This window comes from Lasioglossum baleicum, chromosome 5 (assembly GCF_051020765.1).
Source record: "Lasioglossum baleicum chromosome 5, iyLasBale1, whole genome shotgun sequence".
Classification (NCBI taxonomy): Eukaryota; Metazoa; Arthropoda; class Insecta; order Hymenoptera; family Halictidae; genus Lasioglossum; species Lasioglossum baleicum.
In genome coordinates, this window is record NC_134933.1 from 3,741,718 (window position 1) to 3,759,780 (window position 18,063).

General features: G+C 49.5%; 1 protein-coding gene across 25 annotated transcripts in view; it reads left to right on the plus strand.

Annotated features, from left to right (window-relative positions):
• Positions 1-18,063, plus strand: part of LOC143209056 (uncharacterized) — an 85,224-nt gene that overhangs the window by 10,600 nt on the left and 56,561 nt on the right. For 3 of the 25 annotated variants that reach the window (XM_076424240.1, XM_076424239.1, XM_076424241.1), the window contains exon 1: positions 2,808-5,393. The exons of 12 other annotated variants lie outside the window; for them this stretch is intronic. In XM_076424240.1, the coding sequence (XP_076280355.1) occupies positions 5,337-5,393 (57 nt within the window). In that variant the 5' untranslated portion in view covers positions 2,808-5,336. 10 more of the 25 variants (XM_076424234.1, XM_076424235.1, XM_076424236.1 and 7 more) reach the window with 9 other exon arrangements.

An 18,063-nucleotide genomic window follows, 5' to 3' on the forward strand; every position in this document is an offset into this window, starting at 1 on the left:
TCGGTCGGCCGCAGAGCGAAGGATAAAGTGATAGAGGATTTACTGGAATTGAAATGAATGGTAATGGACGCCGCGCCGTTTTAATTCTCGAACCTAAAGTATACACGGGAATTACTATTTTCGTAAACATACAAATTGACCGTTTACTTCGCGCCACCTTCTTACTCACGCTGCGCGACCTGGCACGCAACTCGTTATGCGCTCGAGGGGGTGTGTTTGAAATAAAAAAAAAAATGATGCACGCTTTCGATGCTGATCTTTGATAAAACTGTAGTACATATCTCTTAACTACTGAACAATTCTGCTTGTTGAAAGGTATACGATTTTTTCATCAAACAATATTCTTTGCGCATAATAACAGCTCTTACGAAAGCAATAGAATAACAAAGCGGTCCCCGGTTGTATACGTGTCTTCTATAAAAATGTTTGTAATTTCGCGAGGTTGATCGCGAGAGGACAATTTTGGTGGCACCAAGGCCCAAGGGCGACGAGAATTTTATGTTGCGGCCATTTTCTGCAAACATCACGCGACACCGGTTCGGCCAAACACGAATTTCCTTTTCCTCGCGTAATATCGAAGCGGTCCACGATGAATCTCTCGAGCGTGTCGCAGCGCTTTTCAATTCGTGCATCGGCCGAATATTCGTCTATTTGAAAAATCATCGTCCCGCGAACCGAACAGCTGCATTTCGAAAAATCGGCAGACACTCGGCCGGTCGCGCACTCGTTACCGTTCCTGCCTCATTGTTACCCGTTGGCGAGTAACGAGAACGTGGCACACCATCGACGTTTCTGTGCCGCGTCTAGCAAACGGAATCCTTGAAATCTACCCGGCCACACTCCCCGCTGAATCATCGGCGTAATGGCTTCAAGATTCGTATCTGGTTCGGTCTGTTTCGATTGTCTGTTTCCTTTTCAGCCAGCTAATGGCCGAGTATTCCGTGAACTGATCTCATCTGAAAACGACCGAAGCGTTAGAACGCGTGCCTAAGCGGCCCGTCTTCCTCGGTACTCGCTTGCTTCTGCCATCGTTTCTTCCCAGAAATCGAGCATAAACACTGTTTACGGCGAAAATAGGGAGCGACTTTTTGCTCGGATTTTACACGGATTCCTCTAGTTTTGCAAGAGGATGAAGAATCTTAACGTTTTGCCCACCGCCGCGCCGTTTTGTCTATTAACATATTCGCATAATTTCCGAGATAGTTGCTGGACGAATTCTCGTCGGTTTATGACAGTTTCTTAAAATTTGCATAAACATTCGCAGTCTAGCGATAACAAATGGAAGCAACGCCGTCTCTACACGGAAAACGAATTACATTTCGAACGATCTAATAAAATTCGAATGATTTTATAATGACCAGACAAATATCGACTTACGCCACTTTCGAGCGAAACGGCTGAATTTATAGTTAGCTTCGCCATAGAGGATTCGCGGTGCTGTTTTCCACGGACGTCGCGCACACGATACAGCACCGGGCTGTAGCGAAAAATCGGCCGGTGATATTCGTGAAGCGGGTGGCGAGGCAAGTCGACCAAAAATGGTCGCGGTCGATCGGCGGATAAGCACGTTGCCGCAGTGAAATTTCCCGAAGTCGGTTCGAAACGCCGCAAAACGCGCCTATATCGTGGCGATCCCCGCAGAAAGGTTAGTAGCGTCGCGACGCTGGCTCGACATCGTGGCGCCTGCTACACGAACGGAACGACTAACGGGCAGAGCACCAGAGAAGGATGAACGATCGAGTGCCGCGTAACATTGCCTCGGAGGGGGACGAGGATTGCGGACTGGAGAAATAAAAGGGGGTTGTAGGGGAGGAAGAAGAAGAAGGAAGACGAAGAACGGGGGGTGTGTGCAGAGCATCCGGGAAAGAGAAAGAAAAAGGGCGGAAGGCGTCTTGGAAAAACGAGAAAAATCGCGTCGTTGGGTGGCCGTGTGGGCTGAGGGTTCGCGGAGGAAATTGTGCTCCGTTCTCCTCGGGCAGGGAAAAACGCATCGGCAAACAGACTTAGCCGGCGAGGACCCCTTCGCTGTTCCGATTTTCCATCGGTGGTTCAGGACACGAAACCGCGTCTAGGGCTGTATTCTGGATTCTATTGCTCCTCCGCGAAAAGAGAAGTCTAGGCAAACTGTAGAATTGCTCGTCGACGGAGCCGACGAACGGCAAAGGGGCTGTAGAACTGAAAGACGCAAAGAGCGAAGAAACGGACTCGGGATATATAAGAGGCGTCCAAGGTCCCGGCGCGCCGGGATCCCGGAATTCGATGCGTGCCGATGCAATTCGAAAATGCACGTACCTGTGGGAAACGTTATAGAAAATGAACGTTGGCTGGGTGCGACTAGGGAGTGGTAGAGCGAGGGAGACGGAAAGGAGGAGAAAGAGAAAGAAATAGAGGGAATAGGTTTATCCGATGGGGAGGTCGAAGGGAGACAGAGAAACCCGTAAGTACACATCAACAGGGAGAGAGCGTGAAAGAGAGACAGACTACTAGGAGTACACACGAAGACATAGACCGAGACAGAGGGAGAGAGAGAAAGAGACAGAAGGGGGGTGGGAATCGAAGCTAGAGAGTGAGTGAGAGAGAGAGGCGGGGGAGAGGGAGATAGACGACGATCGGGAAAGCGGGGGGAAAAAGACGGAGAAGGTAGAGCGTGGTCGCGTACGCGTACGATGAAAGACAGAGGGCGGTTAACGTAGGTTGGTAAAGGGGTGGTTGGGCAGAGAGACACAGAAGGGTGTATAGTTCTCGATAAATTCTCAGCAGAGGGTCTGTTGTACGTGGACAACGAAAAGGAAGGCAGGTAGGCAGGCAGGCAGGCAGGTTCGGTGGGACGGCTAGAAGAGAGAGGATCTTCGCGATCGTGAAAAAGAGGCGGAGTGTCGAAGTTCGATACGGAGGTTGGGCGAGAGACGGAGAGGGAAAGATGGAATTCAGAGGGAAAGACGACTCTGCACGGGGAAGAGAAGAGACCGACGTGGAGCGCGAGAGAGCGGGTGCAAAGGAGAGAGAGAGAGAGAGAGGGAGAGTGAGAGAGAGAGGAGGAGCGCCGGTTCCTCGGTGCGAAGAGAGAGAGGAGAACAGGGAGTAACGTTGCGGACTATCGACCCGATCCGGTCGGGCGCCTGCGCTCTTGGCAACCCCTTCTACCGTCGAGGCGTCTTGCCGGCGACGCGGCGCTCTACGCAACGTCGTCGGTGCGACGGTGGGACCAGTGCCTCTCACGATTCCGTTCTCGCTCTGCCCTCCGTCTCGTCATTCCGTTCGTATACGCGTCCAAGTGTTACTTCCTATATCCATCGTTGACATATATATCGCACACGCGCATATATATCTCTCTAATTTTTCTTTCTCGCTTTCTCTCTCTCTCTCTCTCTTTCTCTCTCCCTCTGACTCTCTTGTCATCTGTCTCGCCCTCTGTCTATTCTCTCCCTCCCTCCCTCTTTCTATTCTTTCACCCGGTTCGCCAAGAAATGCACGGAACGAAGAAAGAGAGAGAAAGAGAGGAGTAGAAGAGCAAAAAAAGCCGGGTACGTGTCCGTGGACGTGTGTTACGTTCCCGTGTCGCGTGCGTCGAAGAAGCCAGCTTTGTTCCGCTCGGGACGACTCGCGCGTACACTGGATAGTCTTGACTCGCACACGTACACGCACGTCTTACAGAGAGAGAGAGAGCGAAAGAGAGAGAGAGAGAGAAAGAAAGAAAGAGAGAGTAAGAGAGAGAGAGAGAAATATCGTTTCCGGATGCGTGAATTTTAGCCGGTGAACGCGCCGCGCTGCCGGGCCACTTCCGTCGCCGTGTTGATCCAGGATCGACCAACGACCGCTCTCGATCCGATCGAGACGCCCACCACCCGAAGAAAGACTGTGAGAGATAGGAACAGAGTGGTGAACACGAGTTCTTCTCGTCCACGAGGGAGAGGATAGCTGGCCGTGCGAGCCGAAGAGACCGGAAGATCCCGACGAACGCGACGGAAAAGAGGATGGAGTGGTAGGCCTCGAGCGACGGCCCACCCTTCCTTTGCTACCCGGTATCTCTTCCGTTTCTCCATCTTCGTCTTCGTGTCCCGCGACTCGGTCCTGCGTCACCCTGTAGACCAGGACCAGACCCGATGACGAAATCCTGATCGAAATTGCCGGGTCGCGTCCGTTTTCCTCCGTCCTTACGCGACATATCCTCTCTTCTTCGACCTTCGACAATTGCCGAGGCTTTTCCTTCGACCTCCCAGGAACCCGTGTCCAGCCTCTGAGAGAGCTGGCCCCGGTTCCTCCAGGTGACTCATCCTCGTGTCCTCTGACCTTTGAACTAAGAGAGACTAACCCCGTTGTGCGTTCCTCCACCCTTTTGCTACGCGTTGAAAGCGTTCGCTGTCGCGTCACGCGTGCTCTCGCCTGTTAGAGGGTCCGGCTGGCAAACTCACTCGGACCACCCATTTTTCGAGTGTAGGCACTTCGGGAATCCGGTGAAGCGCGACAGCGAACGCTATCCTCTCCGTCTTGCCCCGTTCCCCCGAGCTAATATCCTCGAAGCGGTGGCTTTCGACTGGCGTCGCGTCGTTCCTTCGAATACTTCCTCGGAGATAAGGCCTCGTACTCGTCGGATGCGACTCCAGTGGAAACGGTTTTAAACAGCCCCGCAAACTCATATATCCCCTAAGCATCGACTGCTACACCTCGGCCACCGGTACTCACGTCGCTTCTTTTTCTCTTTTTTTTTTCATTCTCCCGATTACGACACCGCCACCGCCACCACCACCACGACGTTCTCTTGTACGTGATACGTACGACACCGGCGCTGCGTATCGCACGCGCGTGCGTACCCGCTCTCTCTGTCTCTATCATTCTCTCACTCTGTCTCTGTCTCTCAATCGCTCTCTCTCTCTCTCTGTGTCTCTCTGTCTCTCTCGCTCACTCTCCGTCTTCGTCCTCGTGCGCACCCACACTCTCAACAACGTACACACACATACGCGCGGACATGTATCCAGAGGTAGCAAAGCCGGACGCTCGAACGCCGCTCGCGAATACCATCTTGAAGTTAGAAGAAGACGAAGAATAAGCAGCGGAGTAAGCAAGGAGAGAAGCAAGGAGGGTCACGGAGGGAAGGTAGCGAGGAGAGGAGAGGAGAGGAGAGGTGGAAGAGGAGGTGGTTAGTGGTGAAGTTGGTGGAGACGAGAGAGGGAGGGAGGAAGTGAAGCAAGTGTAGCCGCGTCTACGACGCCGAGGAGCCACGTCCTCGGGAGGAAATCAACCTGGCCTGACGACCGTGCCCGTCGTCGAAACGGCCCCGTCGCTATCGCAGCGGCTGTGTGTCACTACTGTTCCACTGCCCCACACACCGCGGCCTCATGATTGGTTCATTCTGGAACCTCTGCCGTGCGTGCCCTTCAATGCCGATTGACAAGGTGAGACAGAGAACACAACCGGGAGGCTCTTCCTACCGGTCGCGCCGGACCACTTTCCGCTGGGAATTTTCGGGGGTGTTGGTTGGGGTCGGGGGTCACCTTTGATCCGACCAGATCGGACGCTCCGTCGGCCAATTAACCCCTCGACCAACCTCTCTGCCAGCCACTTTCGTATTTAGCCGGGGCTGCGCTCTTCGGGACCTCTCTAATTACAGGAGTTGTGCGAAATAAGGGAAACGCATTTGTCATTCGCGCACGACAATTTTCCCACGAGGTCGCCGCGAAAATAGGCGAAAATGCTGTAACTTGGTCTAAGCTTCTCTTTTCAACTGAACTTTGCTCCGGTTATTCCGAAAGTGAAAAAAAGTTCCTAGAAATTGGTAGATTTCGTTGAAACGTGGCGAATCTCGTAAACACGACGCATGACCAACAAAGTGCTTTCGTTATTTCGTGCAACTCCTGTTCTATAGCCACGAGAGCCGGCACAGCTCTTTGGGTCCTCTACATATAGCGATCTAGCAAACGATACGCTTGTTCGGTCTAAATGTTTTCCTATTCGAGTCACGTCTACCGTCTACGGGACTGCAATTAGCGTGTCTGGAGCAGCAACTCGGCGTTCGCTCGGCTCACTGTTCAACCTTTCAGGTGTTCGCTTCTGGAAAAGTTATTCCGACGTCGATATACGATATCTCATCTGTTAAAGCTACGAAAGCGAAATTAGGCTACTCTCCCCTACCGTGTTATTTAACAATATCAAACGTGCGCATCGCGAATGAAACTTTTGCGACAATCTAACACGATCTATAAACTGCTTCGGCTAGGATCTATGCTGCTACGGAGAGATTCGATCGCGTAAAGTATCCGCCGCAATTAAACATGTATCTAGTTCGCGCGATAATTTACAGTAGGCTAGAGGCCCCACTCGGTCAGCTAGACAATTACAAAGTTGGCGAAACGTTGGGTAATTGTTTCCAAGAGGACACCGGTCGTCGCACCAGCGCTCTAAATTCTCGATAGCGAGGATCCGGAATTGTTTTGCGTCCCGTGTGTGTGTGTGTGTGTGTGTGTGTGTGTGTGTTTGTGTAGTGGCAGCCTCGAATCTCCGATGACATTACGTCGTCTCTTCCCTGCATCGTTTGCCGATAACAAGCTCTAAACTCGGTCGTCGAAGCTCAGACCTCGGCCGAATGTCTGGGAGAGTGTATTACGTTTGTTGATCGATTCGAACCTGTCCCGTTTCAATGTTTTTGCGTTCGCCGGCTTCGGGGAAACTTTCATGGGGACGAAACGAGCGACCGAGTCTTTTCCGAATCAAGTCGGATCACGAATGTCTCCCATTGTCCTCGGCGGACTGCGCGCACCGTTCAGTTTTCATCACCGCTGACAATAGGATTTGGGGAGCGGCTAGATTAATTTGTCTCTTTCTCTCTTATAATGTATATTCATTCTCGTCAAACGCAGACCTCGGATTCGCAAGTTTGGACAGCCTCCTATCCGGTCCTCGTGGACCAAGGGATCGATGGAGGCAATCTTATAAACGATCGACGATAACACGGATTGCTAATCCTTATCGCGCCGATAAATACCTTACCGTAGTATTTCTCCAGCAATGCTTTCGACGATGCCACCTCAGTCGATATCACCCTCGAATCCTCTGTTAAGTCAGCATTTATACAGAGTGTTTGATTTTGCCACTAGAATCTATCGAGAGAGCCGATCAACATGGTCTCAGACTTGATTCAACTTGTGTCAAATGATGTACCTCCGTTTACTCGACCTTGGAATTTGCTATCAAATGATCTCGTAGTCCACGGCGAAACCTTTGCGAGACTCGATCTACCGAAGCCATTTGTACGAGCCATTCCCGAAATATTAAGCTCCGAACGTTGGCATACTACCAGGTTCTCAAGGTCGTCGCAAGGACACAAGAAAATATCAGAATAACTTCATCCTGTTCGATGCTGTACAATTTTTCTGAAAAATACGTGTATCGCGAATTGTTACAAAATAACGAGTTTTGTAACATATTTCAAAGTCATCGAAATCGGTGAGGGCCTACATCATTGGCAAGTTTACTTTACTTTCCGAACGACCTTATCAAATATTCTTCGTAAGCCTCGTCGCGTTGAAACGCGTCACTCGGTATACGAAAGTGTATGTTCGAGTCGACGAAACAGTAGTCGTTTCCAGTTTCCGGTCTCCTCTCGACGGAAGTCCTCTCGCGGTAAGCTTGTCGCGGGTCAAGTAGCAAACTTCTCGACAATGTTTGGAATAAGGTGTGCTCGATCGGTTTCTGTCAATCTCGCGATCCTCGTGATCCACGTCTAGAGCGAGATAGCGGACTGCAGGATCGAGAGACACAATAATAGCTTTGTGCCTCGAATAGACTAAGCCGCCGAGCCGCGCCGCGCCGTCTGAGCTTTTCCCTCGTCAATCCCCGGGGTTTGCTATTCAGATTTCCGCCGCTATATACTTTATTTCCAGGCACTGATGCCATCTTTGTAGTTCTGCAGCCTCGGCGACCGACAAAGATTCGGCAGAGTGAGATCTGCGGCTTTATTGGATAAGGGAGGGAGCGGGGGGACAAATTTGGCTCGGGCTTGACGATTCATTGTCGTCCTAATCGAGACAGCGGAACCGGCGATGGCACTTTGCAACGAATTTCTACCTTTTTACTTTGAAGCGCTGATTTCGAAACCGAAAGTCATTTTTCGAGACACCAGATTTTCAGAAATTCAATTTCGAATTCAAACTCGCATTTTCAATATTGTGAATTTTTTCTACTGCAACCGCAAAGTCTATTCGACAAAGCTTCGTCGAAGCTATCGACACATCGATCGGTATCGCACGATCGTGAATCGTTCAAGATTAACCCTCGCTCGCGGAATCGCTCAGAAAAATTGCCCTCGAGAACTTCCGTTTACGCTTTCCGCGCGTTACTTTTGTTCAACGCGCGTTCATCGCGAGGGGGAAGGGAGAGAGAGAGAGAGAGAGAGAGAGAGAGAGAGAGAGAGAGAGAAGTTTACAGTTTCATCGATCGTTTCCTCGAAAACTGAACGCCTTTTATCCGCCTCCGGCCGAGACAACACGTGTTTCCGCAACGCGGCATGGCACCCTTATCATCGCCGATAGTCCCGACTTTATTGGTTGGACGTCGCCGTAGATACCGGGTGTCTCGTGTGTTCCGCATAAAAGACTCCGTTTTACGGAAATTCTGAATTTTCTGCATTCAGTCCTTTTAGCTAGAACTACTTGGAAAGTCAAAATAATTAATTGAATAGAATTGTTTGTTCGAAGAATTCTTAGTAAGAGGCATCGCCCACAGACGATGCTAAATCTGAACATTTGTAAACGTATGTCGAAAGTGCACTCTCGCACGGGCACACGCGTCTCCGAACCTGAGAACTCGGTATGCAGCCGGTGGCTGGTTCGATTTTCCAGCGAGGGAAAGCCATGAAAGTCGTTTGCTCTTGCCGGCGGCGCGAGACGGTTTCTTTCGGAAGTCAGACGCCGAAACTCTTCCTCCAGAAAGTCGATACTCGAGGTTGTTCCGTTTTCGGAGCCTGTTTCGCAAATCGAATGCGCTCGTTCGATAAGTAATTCTCCATTACGGATTATCGGACAGTTTCTGTCTCTATCCCCCTCCCCTCCCCCGTCTCTTTCTCTCTCTCTTTCTCTCTCTTTCTCTTTCTCTCTTTCTCTCTCTCTCTCTCTCTCTCTCTCTCTCTCTCTCTCTCTCCGTTTCGTCATCTTCCTCGCTACGGAGATGGCAGAGGAACCAATCATCCGCGTGCACATTGTCGGAACCGAACAATGCCAAGTTGGACATTGATCGACGGCCACCGAGCCTGCTGGAAATTATTTCATGAATTTACTTTGATTCGTTCGAATGGCCAGATTCGAACGATTCGCACACTCATAAACGCGCCGGAATACAATTAACAACGAGTGGAACGCGTTCGTGCTCGTTTGTTTCGCCATGCATTCTTACGTTCCGCACTAAAATTCGATTATCGATTTAGGGGATGGTGCAATAAAAATTTGGACACCATGCATTTTTGGAGCAAAATGAAAGAAAACATTTGTCTGTTCGTGAAATTTTATTGATTTTGAATAGATAAGTATACGATATGCTTAACCCCTTGCACTCGGAGTTATTTTAACGCGAAAATTATACATTTCTTCGGACCTAGAATAAAATGTGTGGTGTAAATCCGTGAAATGGATGTTTCGTTAATCGAAATTTCCGGAGTCGCGTGCAAGTATTTGTACGAGTATACAGTATTTCGTTTGTGCGTTTGCTACCAGTGTTGTAGACGCGTGATGTTTGAAGAATATAAAACCGCTGAATATCCGTTCTCGTTACATCCATTCTTGCTATCAAGCGAAAGATTTACCGAGGGACTCTGAAATATCAGACTTTGAAAATTTTCCTAATTCCGTTCCAAGCGGGATTAATCCTTTTTCCAGGGGTCTTAAAATTTTCGCAAGCCCCGCACGCACTAATCTAACCTGTCTATATTAAATAAGGCAAGCCTGGAAATAGGAGCAGTTCGTTCCTCCAACTCCTCCGGAACACGATCTTTGATAAAACCCGGCTGTGCGGCAGCGTTCCCTCTAAATTTCTTTTATCGTTCCCCGGCGGGGAACAGAAGTGACACTTGTCGGAACCCGGGTCTCGACCTTCACGGTTCGCGGATTAATTCGCGTGGAGAGGCTCGGAATAGGGGATGGGGATAGGGGTGGGAGTGGTAAGATCGTGTGTTCGCGTTTTGCGGTTTACCTTAAGCCACGGCTCGTAAATCTCCGAGCCGTGGAAGTGCTGCGTTCTTACCGGTTCCAGAACCACGCCAACGTTCCTCCTGTTTCCACCGTTGTGTCCTAGACCGGAGCGAAAAAATATGTTTCATCGAAATCGAAAACGCCCCACGCGGGAGAATTTACGGTTCGACGCTTCAACGACAGGATCAAAAATCCCAGTCCCGCGTTTCAGGGCCTTTTTCGAAACACGCGACGGATCGTTTGCCCCCCACGTTTCTTATTAATCATTTCGGCGCTGAACGTTTCCCGTGATTGTCCTGTGCACACACGGACAGCGCCGGCCAGTAAAATATCGATCCCGGCGAAAATTGGTTCCCATGAATACTGCATACTTCCAGGAAGCCGATGCATTAATCATGCTCCGCGCTCTGCTACTCGTAATTGCGAGATTTTCGAGGTCGTCCTCGCTTCTTTATTTCGTCAGCATTGTTTCTCTCCGATTGAACAATCCGGCCGATCGGGAGCGAGATTGGTCGTTTCGCTGTGTTTTATGCGTTCATGGCAAAAATTTTAATAGCTACAAATGAAAATGGTAAAAACATTGGAAGAATTTAGAAATTTCATTTTAAATTTTAATTAAATTCGTCTCCGGTGATCGACCGCGCAATAAAGACCTCTTCAGCCATTTAGAACGCGGATAATCGCGCAGAGCCTCCGGAAACTTAAAATTTCAGAAACAGGAGAAATATATTCGCCCGGAGGATCTTCATTTTCTCGTCTAATAGGGTACGTAAAATCTGCGAAATTGCGTCCTCGCGGGTAAATGCTAATTCGCGTGTCGGTCGCGGACTTCTTTACCGCCGGGCGCGCGCTTTTCAAACAGGAACAGGGAGAGATTAACGTCCGCCGTGTTCTGCAATTACTCGTCTCATTAACGAATAATCGTTCGCCTGAACAGCAGCGCGTCGCCGCGCCGTTCTTTCTTGCCCGTTCTTTATCCAGAAGTTGATAATCGCGTTGGACGGTACAACGACAACGACAACGACGACGACGACGTGACGTTTCGACGTACGTATAAAGACCGTTTCCGATTCCAGTCTTCCGGTTGTTCTTACGACGACTGTTCCCCGATGAAAGGACTCCCTGTTATCGTCCCGATCATCTCTTGCTCGCTTCACGGCAAAATTGGAGCGTCAGCTGGTCGACCCGGCTCCCAGCCGATTACACGGCGAATTAGTCTCACGGAGAATTAGTGACACGGCAAGCATTCGCTCTTGAACACCTTTTGCTTGACAACGGTTCCCCGAGAAATTCCAGACTATTTCGGGTCTCTGAAAATGTTAATGGAACAAACTTGGATCGTTAAAAATACTCGTGACAACCGAACAGCATCGTTTGCCCCTTTATCCTTGGCCGGTCAGGAAATCTCGTCATCGCGCATCGGGGCGGCGATCCCTCTAGTACAGCAGCAACGTTGTTCCCATCATTGATTTTTCAGCCGACATCCCAGTCACCATCGTCGCCGGTACGACGAAAAAGTCCTTTCTGGGAACCACGCCGCGTCGATCCCGGAAACTAGGACGCGTTATAGCTGTTTTCTGGAGGGAGCCAGGAGAATTACCGGAGGGCAACGTTGATTGGCTTAACGAGAACTGCCTCCACGCCCGTAATACAGTACTTTTTTTTCTCTCCTGAAATGCGAAGTCGGGCAGAATTGATTCTCATGGCGATTCCGCCAGCGCGGCGCGGCACAAAGTTCCCCGGGAAACGATTCGTTCTTCGCAAACAAGCCAGAGAGAATTCCGAACGATTCCGTAGGCTGTACGTAGATTGAATGGCAATCGACTTGCCTTTCCTCCGCACAAAAAAATTAAATTTTCCCTCCCCGTTCTGTCGTCGGTGAACTTTAATCGAGAAAGAGGAGATAAATTCAAACAGTCGTACGCATCGCTCAGAATTCGAAGCGAAATAGTGCCATTATTCTCTCTCTCTCTGTTTCGCTGTAAGATATAATTCTGCAATGTTCAATTTTTTTAGGGAAATTTTAAGAAAGTGGGATTAAATAAAATCTCTTATTTTCAGTGTACACAGTCGCCTTTGCAGATCTGAAATAAGTAAAAATCGTACCGAATTCTATCGAATTTTACGTTCCAATATTTTTGGTACTTCTTCAGATGCCATAAACGCATAAAGATTCCCAGTCTATTCGTTACATTCATCGATAATTGGAAGTTCGATGAACTTTCCGAAGTTGCTGAAAATTTCTTGAAAGTCTCCGTTTTCGAAGGGTCTAAAGGGTTCGGGAACATTATGACAGCGCGATCCGCTAGCACAAAGAATGATTCTTTGCTACGAGTGCACAACAGTCGTCGAAGAATCGTACGTCGTTCGTATTATCGGCGCGCATTGTTCTTCGAATCGCGGCTGCAGTTTTCGCGCGACTCTTTACGGCGGGGTCGGTCGCCGTGATTTATCGGCGATTTGTCGGGCCAGATCGGCTGGAAGTTTTTTCTTTTTTTTTTTTAAGGGCGATCCAACGATAAGTGGAGTTTTCGGGACGGCCGTGATATCGATTCGCGAATTTTGCCGCGTCACCTTTGCACAATCGGCCAACACGATTCCCAGTGGCCGAGAGTCACGGAAAGCGGTAGGAGGAACCGGCACTGCGCCACTAGTTCGTTCGTCGATATGCACTATCACGTGCACCGTGCACCATGCACCGGCCGTTCTCCTCGCGTCGCGTCGCGATGAACGTTGACTTGACCACTTGCTCGCTGCAATGCGTAACGCGAGCCACCAAAAGAAACCATTCTTTTAGTCGTTCGGATTCGCTTCGGAAACGCTGTCTGCGTTTCGGTACGTTTTCCAACGAACGTAACGAAACATGATTTTCTTAGGGTAAACGCGAACCCCGTTTCCGCACTTCAATTTAGCTGATGCGTTTCCTTTTTCCCGTAACTTGTACGTTGGTTGAGCTGGGGCAGACGAATTTACGGTCACCGGTGTGTACGATCTGCGGTCATTTTTGTTATCGCATCGCGTCTCGTAAATCTACATTGCTCTAATTTATATCCGACGCGACGGCGCGCGGCGTGGCAAATATCTCAATATGTAGCAGGTGACGCAAATCGGGTTACCTTGCTCCGCAGACTGTTAACCTGCACCGCGAAAATCGCATGTCACTGCGGAACTAGGTCTGTCGCGAGCCGCGGACACGCTTATTTTCGTGGGAAAAATTAATGATGAAAAACTCTGATTGTTCATCAGCGCGCCCACGAAGAGCTATTATCTGTACAGGCTGCACTAAGAGTTAACGAATTATGGGCTATTTTTGAAAAATTTTCAATCTGAATTTTCTCGAATACGAAGCGGTCGCGTTTAGGGGTGGTAGAACGATACAGGAGAGAGGGGAGAAGAAGCAGAAAATTGATTTTTAATTCCGGACGATTAATTGCGTCCGCGGTGACGGGATTGACGGGGTAACGAACGGCGTCGGACGAGGAAGGGTAGGGAATTTAAATTGCATTTGGAGGGTCGGTGTGCGTCGCGTCTTTCAGGATCGTGTGAAACGCGCGAACGGCTCGGAAGAACGCCAGCTGTCCCCGTGATTCGACTTTGACACGCAGTATTTCAACGTCTGCATGCGGCTGGCACGAAGACGATGGAGTAGGAGAACACCGGCACTGCGCCACCGTTCCGGCTTCGTCGATACTCGGTGCATAACGCGGTGCAGCCGGTTGGAGGAACGCGGTGCATTGACTTCTGCCGCTTGGCCATATGCCCCCCTCTCGCTTCCCCTTCTGGTTTCACCCTCTTTCCCTCTGGTCGCAACCCCCCGCAACCCCACCGCAACCCCCGCGGCGCGGCGCGGCGCTTGCAACGCGCGCAATCGTGTTGATAGCACGCCCGCATCTAGAGGTGCAGGACCTCCGCTAGAGCACGAGAGTCAACGGGCCGTGGCCGTGTTTGTTACGTCATCGACGAAGCCACCGCGTTGCAATTCCTTCGTCTCTGTCCTTTTACTTGGCAAGCCGCGTGAAACCGCGACGACTACCCCCAACACCGTTTATTGTCACGACAAAGTTCCCTATCAACGCGGGAATCCCTTTTTCTCGATCTTTCCCCGCTCGCGATCGGATATTTAGGACGACACCTCCTCTTCGGCTCGCAGAAACTTCGGTCTTTCATCGCTGATTTCCTTTTTGACAAATTTCGATTAACCATTTCGCTCCGACTAGCTCCGAGTGCAAAGGGTTAATTATTTTATACATTTGATAAAACATTCTAACGATAAACTGGTAGACTTTTCTGTGAATCTTCCTACAATTCAGTAGACTTCCCTAAACTGCGGTAGACGCAGTGGTGCAACTTCTCGGTATCGTCCGCAATCAAGCCCGTATTCTCAACGCGATTTTAATTATCTCCACCATTTCTACGACGTAATTTCCGCCGCACGCGATCACATCGTTACACGCGTCGCGACGGCTACGTTCAAACGATTTATTTATGCTCTTGATTCGTCGTTCGTGCCCGTGATTTATTCAGAGTTCAAACATCGTCGTCCAATTTGTTGTGTCGCGGAGGATTTCCGCCGCCGCGCCGTGCCGCACCGGTATCCGCTTCGTTTTCGTTCGCGCCCTCCGGCGACAGTCATTCATTCGGATTTCCCTGGGATCGACGGAAGTGTCGATTCACCGAAATCAGAGGCCGCGCGTGATTGCCAATTTGCGCGAATACCGTCCCCCGGATTATATAAATTTTTCCTCGGTTCGATCTGTTTTTCGCGATAATGAAATCGGACAGTCATTTTTACTATTTATCGTACATTATTGTTGAAATTAGTTTCGCAGGATCATAAAAAACAAGAAGACACTCGTTAGCATCGTTTCTGACAACCTTTCACCTTTCACCTTTTCACCTTTTTTAGAAAATCACAAACTACAAGAAAGGCGGTTAAATCGACCTCGCTTTGTTAGTATTTTACAGTAGCAGAATCCACGAATTTTAGACTTGACGGTATAATTGGTGAGAGAAGAGCCTGCGCCGGGTAGAGCGTAGTCGCGGATTAGGGGTAATCAAATATTAAAGCGAAAGTGTCATCGAAGTAGAACAGCGGCCCTTAATGGGTTAATGAGGAGCTGAATATCTTGTAAACTATTGGCCGCCGCGCCGGAGGGTTTCGTATCGACAAACTCGTTCCGCCGCGCGCCGCGCCGAGCGAAACAATCTGCCTGTGGAGGGTCGTTGGAAAGTCAGCGTAATAATTGGTGCGGCACTCATCGGTAGTCGGCAGCCGAGCATCGGCAGCGCGAGGCTCGAGGAAAAAAACGGGCGAAAATGTCGGCGTGTGACCATTGTCTCTGGCAAAAGGGTTCAAGCGGCAGCCGACACTATTAATTATCTCACGCTGCTTCAACTTTGAACTGCTGGCGGCTCTTTGAACCGGCCGGGACGGGCCGGGCCGGGTCGGTCCGCGCGCGGCCGTCTCGCGAATCGATATGGAACGCTGTGGTATCGCGCGTCGGGAAAACTTTTAGCATCTAGACGAGCCAGACAAAGGGATAGATAGATAGCGCGGGCGAGACAGAGAGAAACAGAGAGAGAGAGAGTCCCTTTTCAACTAAAAGGGTGAGCAGCCGCTACCACCGACGCGCAACGACGTCACCGCCGTGGCGCGTCGTCGAGACGAGAAATCTGGGACTGATTTCGTGTTGAATCACTTTTGCGGGCTGTGCGACGCGTTGGGAACAGTCGGATACCGCGCCGAGTGGCTCGTAAATCCTCGAGTTCCACTTCAACGACGCCGATGCGGCCCTGCCGTTAATAATGACGATAACGACACCGATAATCTGTCTCTCTGACGCGGTTATACCGTTCCGTGCAGCCGGCCGGGCTTTTTTCAATGGCGGATAAATGAGCGCTTGAACCAGTATTTCGCTATCCGCCACTCCGCACCGGGATAGTCCTCCAACTTTCACGATCCATGGAGTCCCTGAGATTACTCAGTCCCTGAAACCACCACCGAGTCCGAACCAAATAATTATCGTGTTCTGGTTTTTGCAATCCAATATGGAAAGAATTTTTGTTTTCCATAAAGAATCATCCCCTCCGCGTTTATAGAAAGGATTATTTTCAAGAGTTCGGTTGCTTCTGAATCTAAATGAACAATAAATAGAAGAAGTAGGAACTAGGAATTAACACGCACTCGTAATGGGAGCGAGGAGACGATGGCAGGAGATTTGCCACAAGCCGAGGCGCGCAGACTGGCAGATTTTCGGAGCACGCTCCACCGCGATAATTGTCCTCCTGGAGGAAAATTAGAGAGTTTTGTAGGGGGCGAGACGAGGCAGACTCTGGCAGACGATCTCATCTCGACGTCTCATCGGCACGCAGTCGTCCGGAAAAGGCGGGCGGATTCCTCGCCTCGTGGCGTAAAAGCCACGATCGCACGGGAATTACCTCGCGAAGAGGCTCGTCTTCGAGGCTACCGCCCCCGCACCGCACCGCGCCGAGGAGATAGAGCTGAGGAAAGACGCGAGATTGAACCGTGTCACGAATGCAGATGAATGATTCGGGACGCGCGCGGTCGCGAATCTTTTCGCTCACCTTTGAACGCGCCTCAATCTCCCGGTCGACTTTTCACCCGCTTCGAACTTTAACCCTACTCGTCCGTACCTCGTTTCACGAACCGAATCTGTCCCTCGGTGTGAAATTGACACGGCGATAAAAAATTTAAAGTTTAAAGATGAAAGGAGATTTGATAGGAAGGAAATCAATTTTTGCTTAATATCTGTTTCTTGCGATCGACTTTGACAATGTTACCCGTTAGTTTCGAGCGAAATATTAATTGATCGGGCTTCTGGAGCGGTTCCCGACATAGTAGCTCGTTCAGAAGGCTCATCGGTCTTCAACGCGAAGATATTTCGCCAATCATTATGCAGAAGACGGTACTTGTTCGCACTCGGAATACGAAGCAATCTATGTAGGTATTTAGATTGGCATCTTCGAGCGAAGATATCAACGCCGGTACACTCTGTTCGTTTCTACTTGTCGCGAGTCGCGAGCCATTCATCTGATCTTTCCGAATGGTTCTATAAAATCCCCGCCTTTTGTTCTAGGGTCTCTGCTTCACTTAAAACGTTGAAATCGGTTCAACTAGGATCCGCCAGCTCTGAAATAAGCCCTCGCCGCACCGTCCTTATTCAAACAGCTGAGTTCTCTAGATTTCTACCGGACAGGTTTACCAGCCCGTAAATTCGCTCTCGGCCGATTATAGTTTTCCATTCGGTTATCTTAATTCGCCCATCGGGATTATGGAAATTTCAAATATGTCTGTGAACGATCATCGTTACAACTTTCTACAATTCCTCGCTTCCAACTAGGTTAACCCCTTCGTTATGCTATGAAAAAAATTGTAACTGCAATTTCCCTTCAACCTAATTGAAACACCATCGTTTTAGAAATTGTCGAATAAAACAGCATGAGCTAATTATATGTATGTATATCACCTAGTTACAAAAATAAAATTACTACAAAGATAAAAAAAGAAGATTTGCCGCTTGCCGCATTCTTCACAGAGGTGTGAACGAATTTAATTATTTTGTAACAGAGAAACAGTGCACAGCAATCATCTTTTCGATACTGCGCGTATAATTGTTCGATGTTATATCAAGTTCGTAATCGATTTACATTGGAATTTGTTTACGAAATATTTACCGATCCGTATTGGAAAATAAATTAAAGCTGGAGCCAGCAGCAGAAAGAGAAACATTTACAGTTTTTGTTCGATGAATGTGGAAGTTTGTTCGAGGACACGCAGTTAATACCGATTAATCCCGGCTAGTCCCCAATTAAGGAACTCCATAGTTTCCATAGAAAAAGTATAGGGTTAAACGTTCTCGGGGCTTCG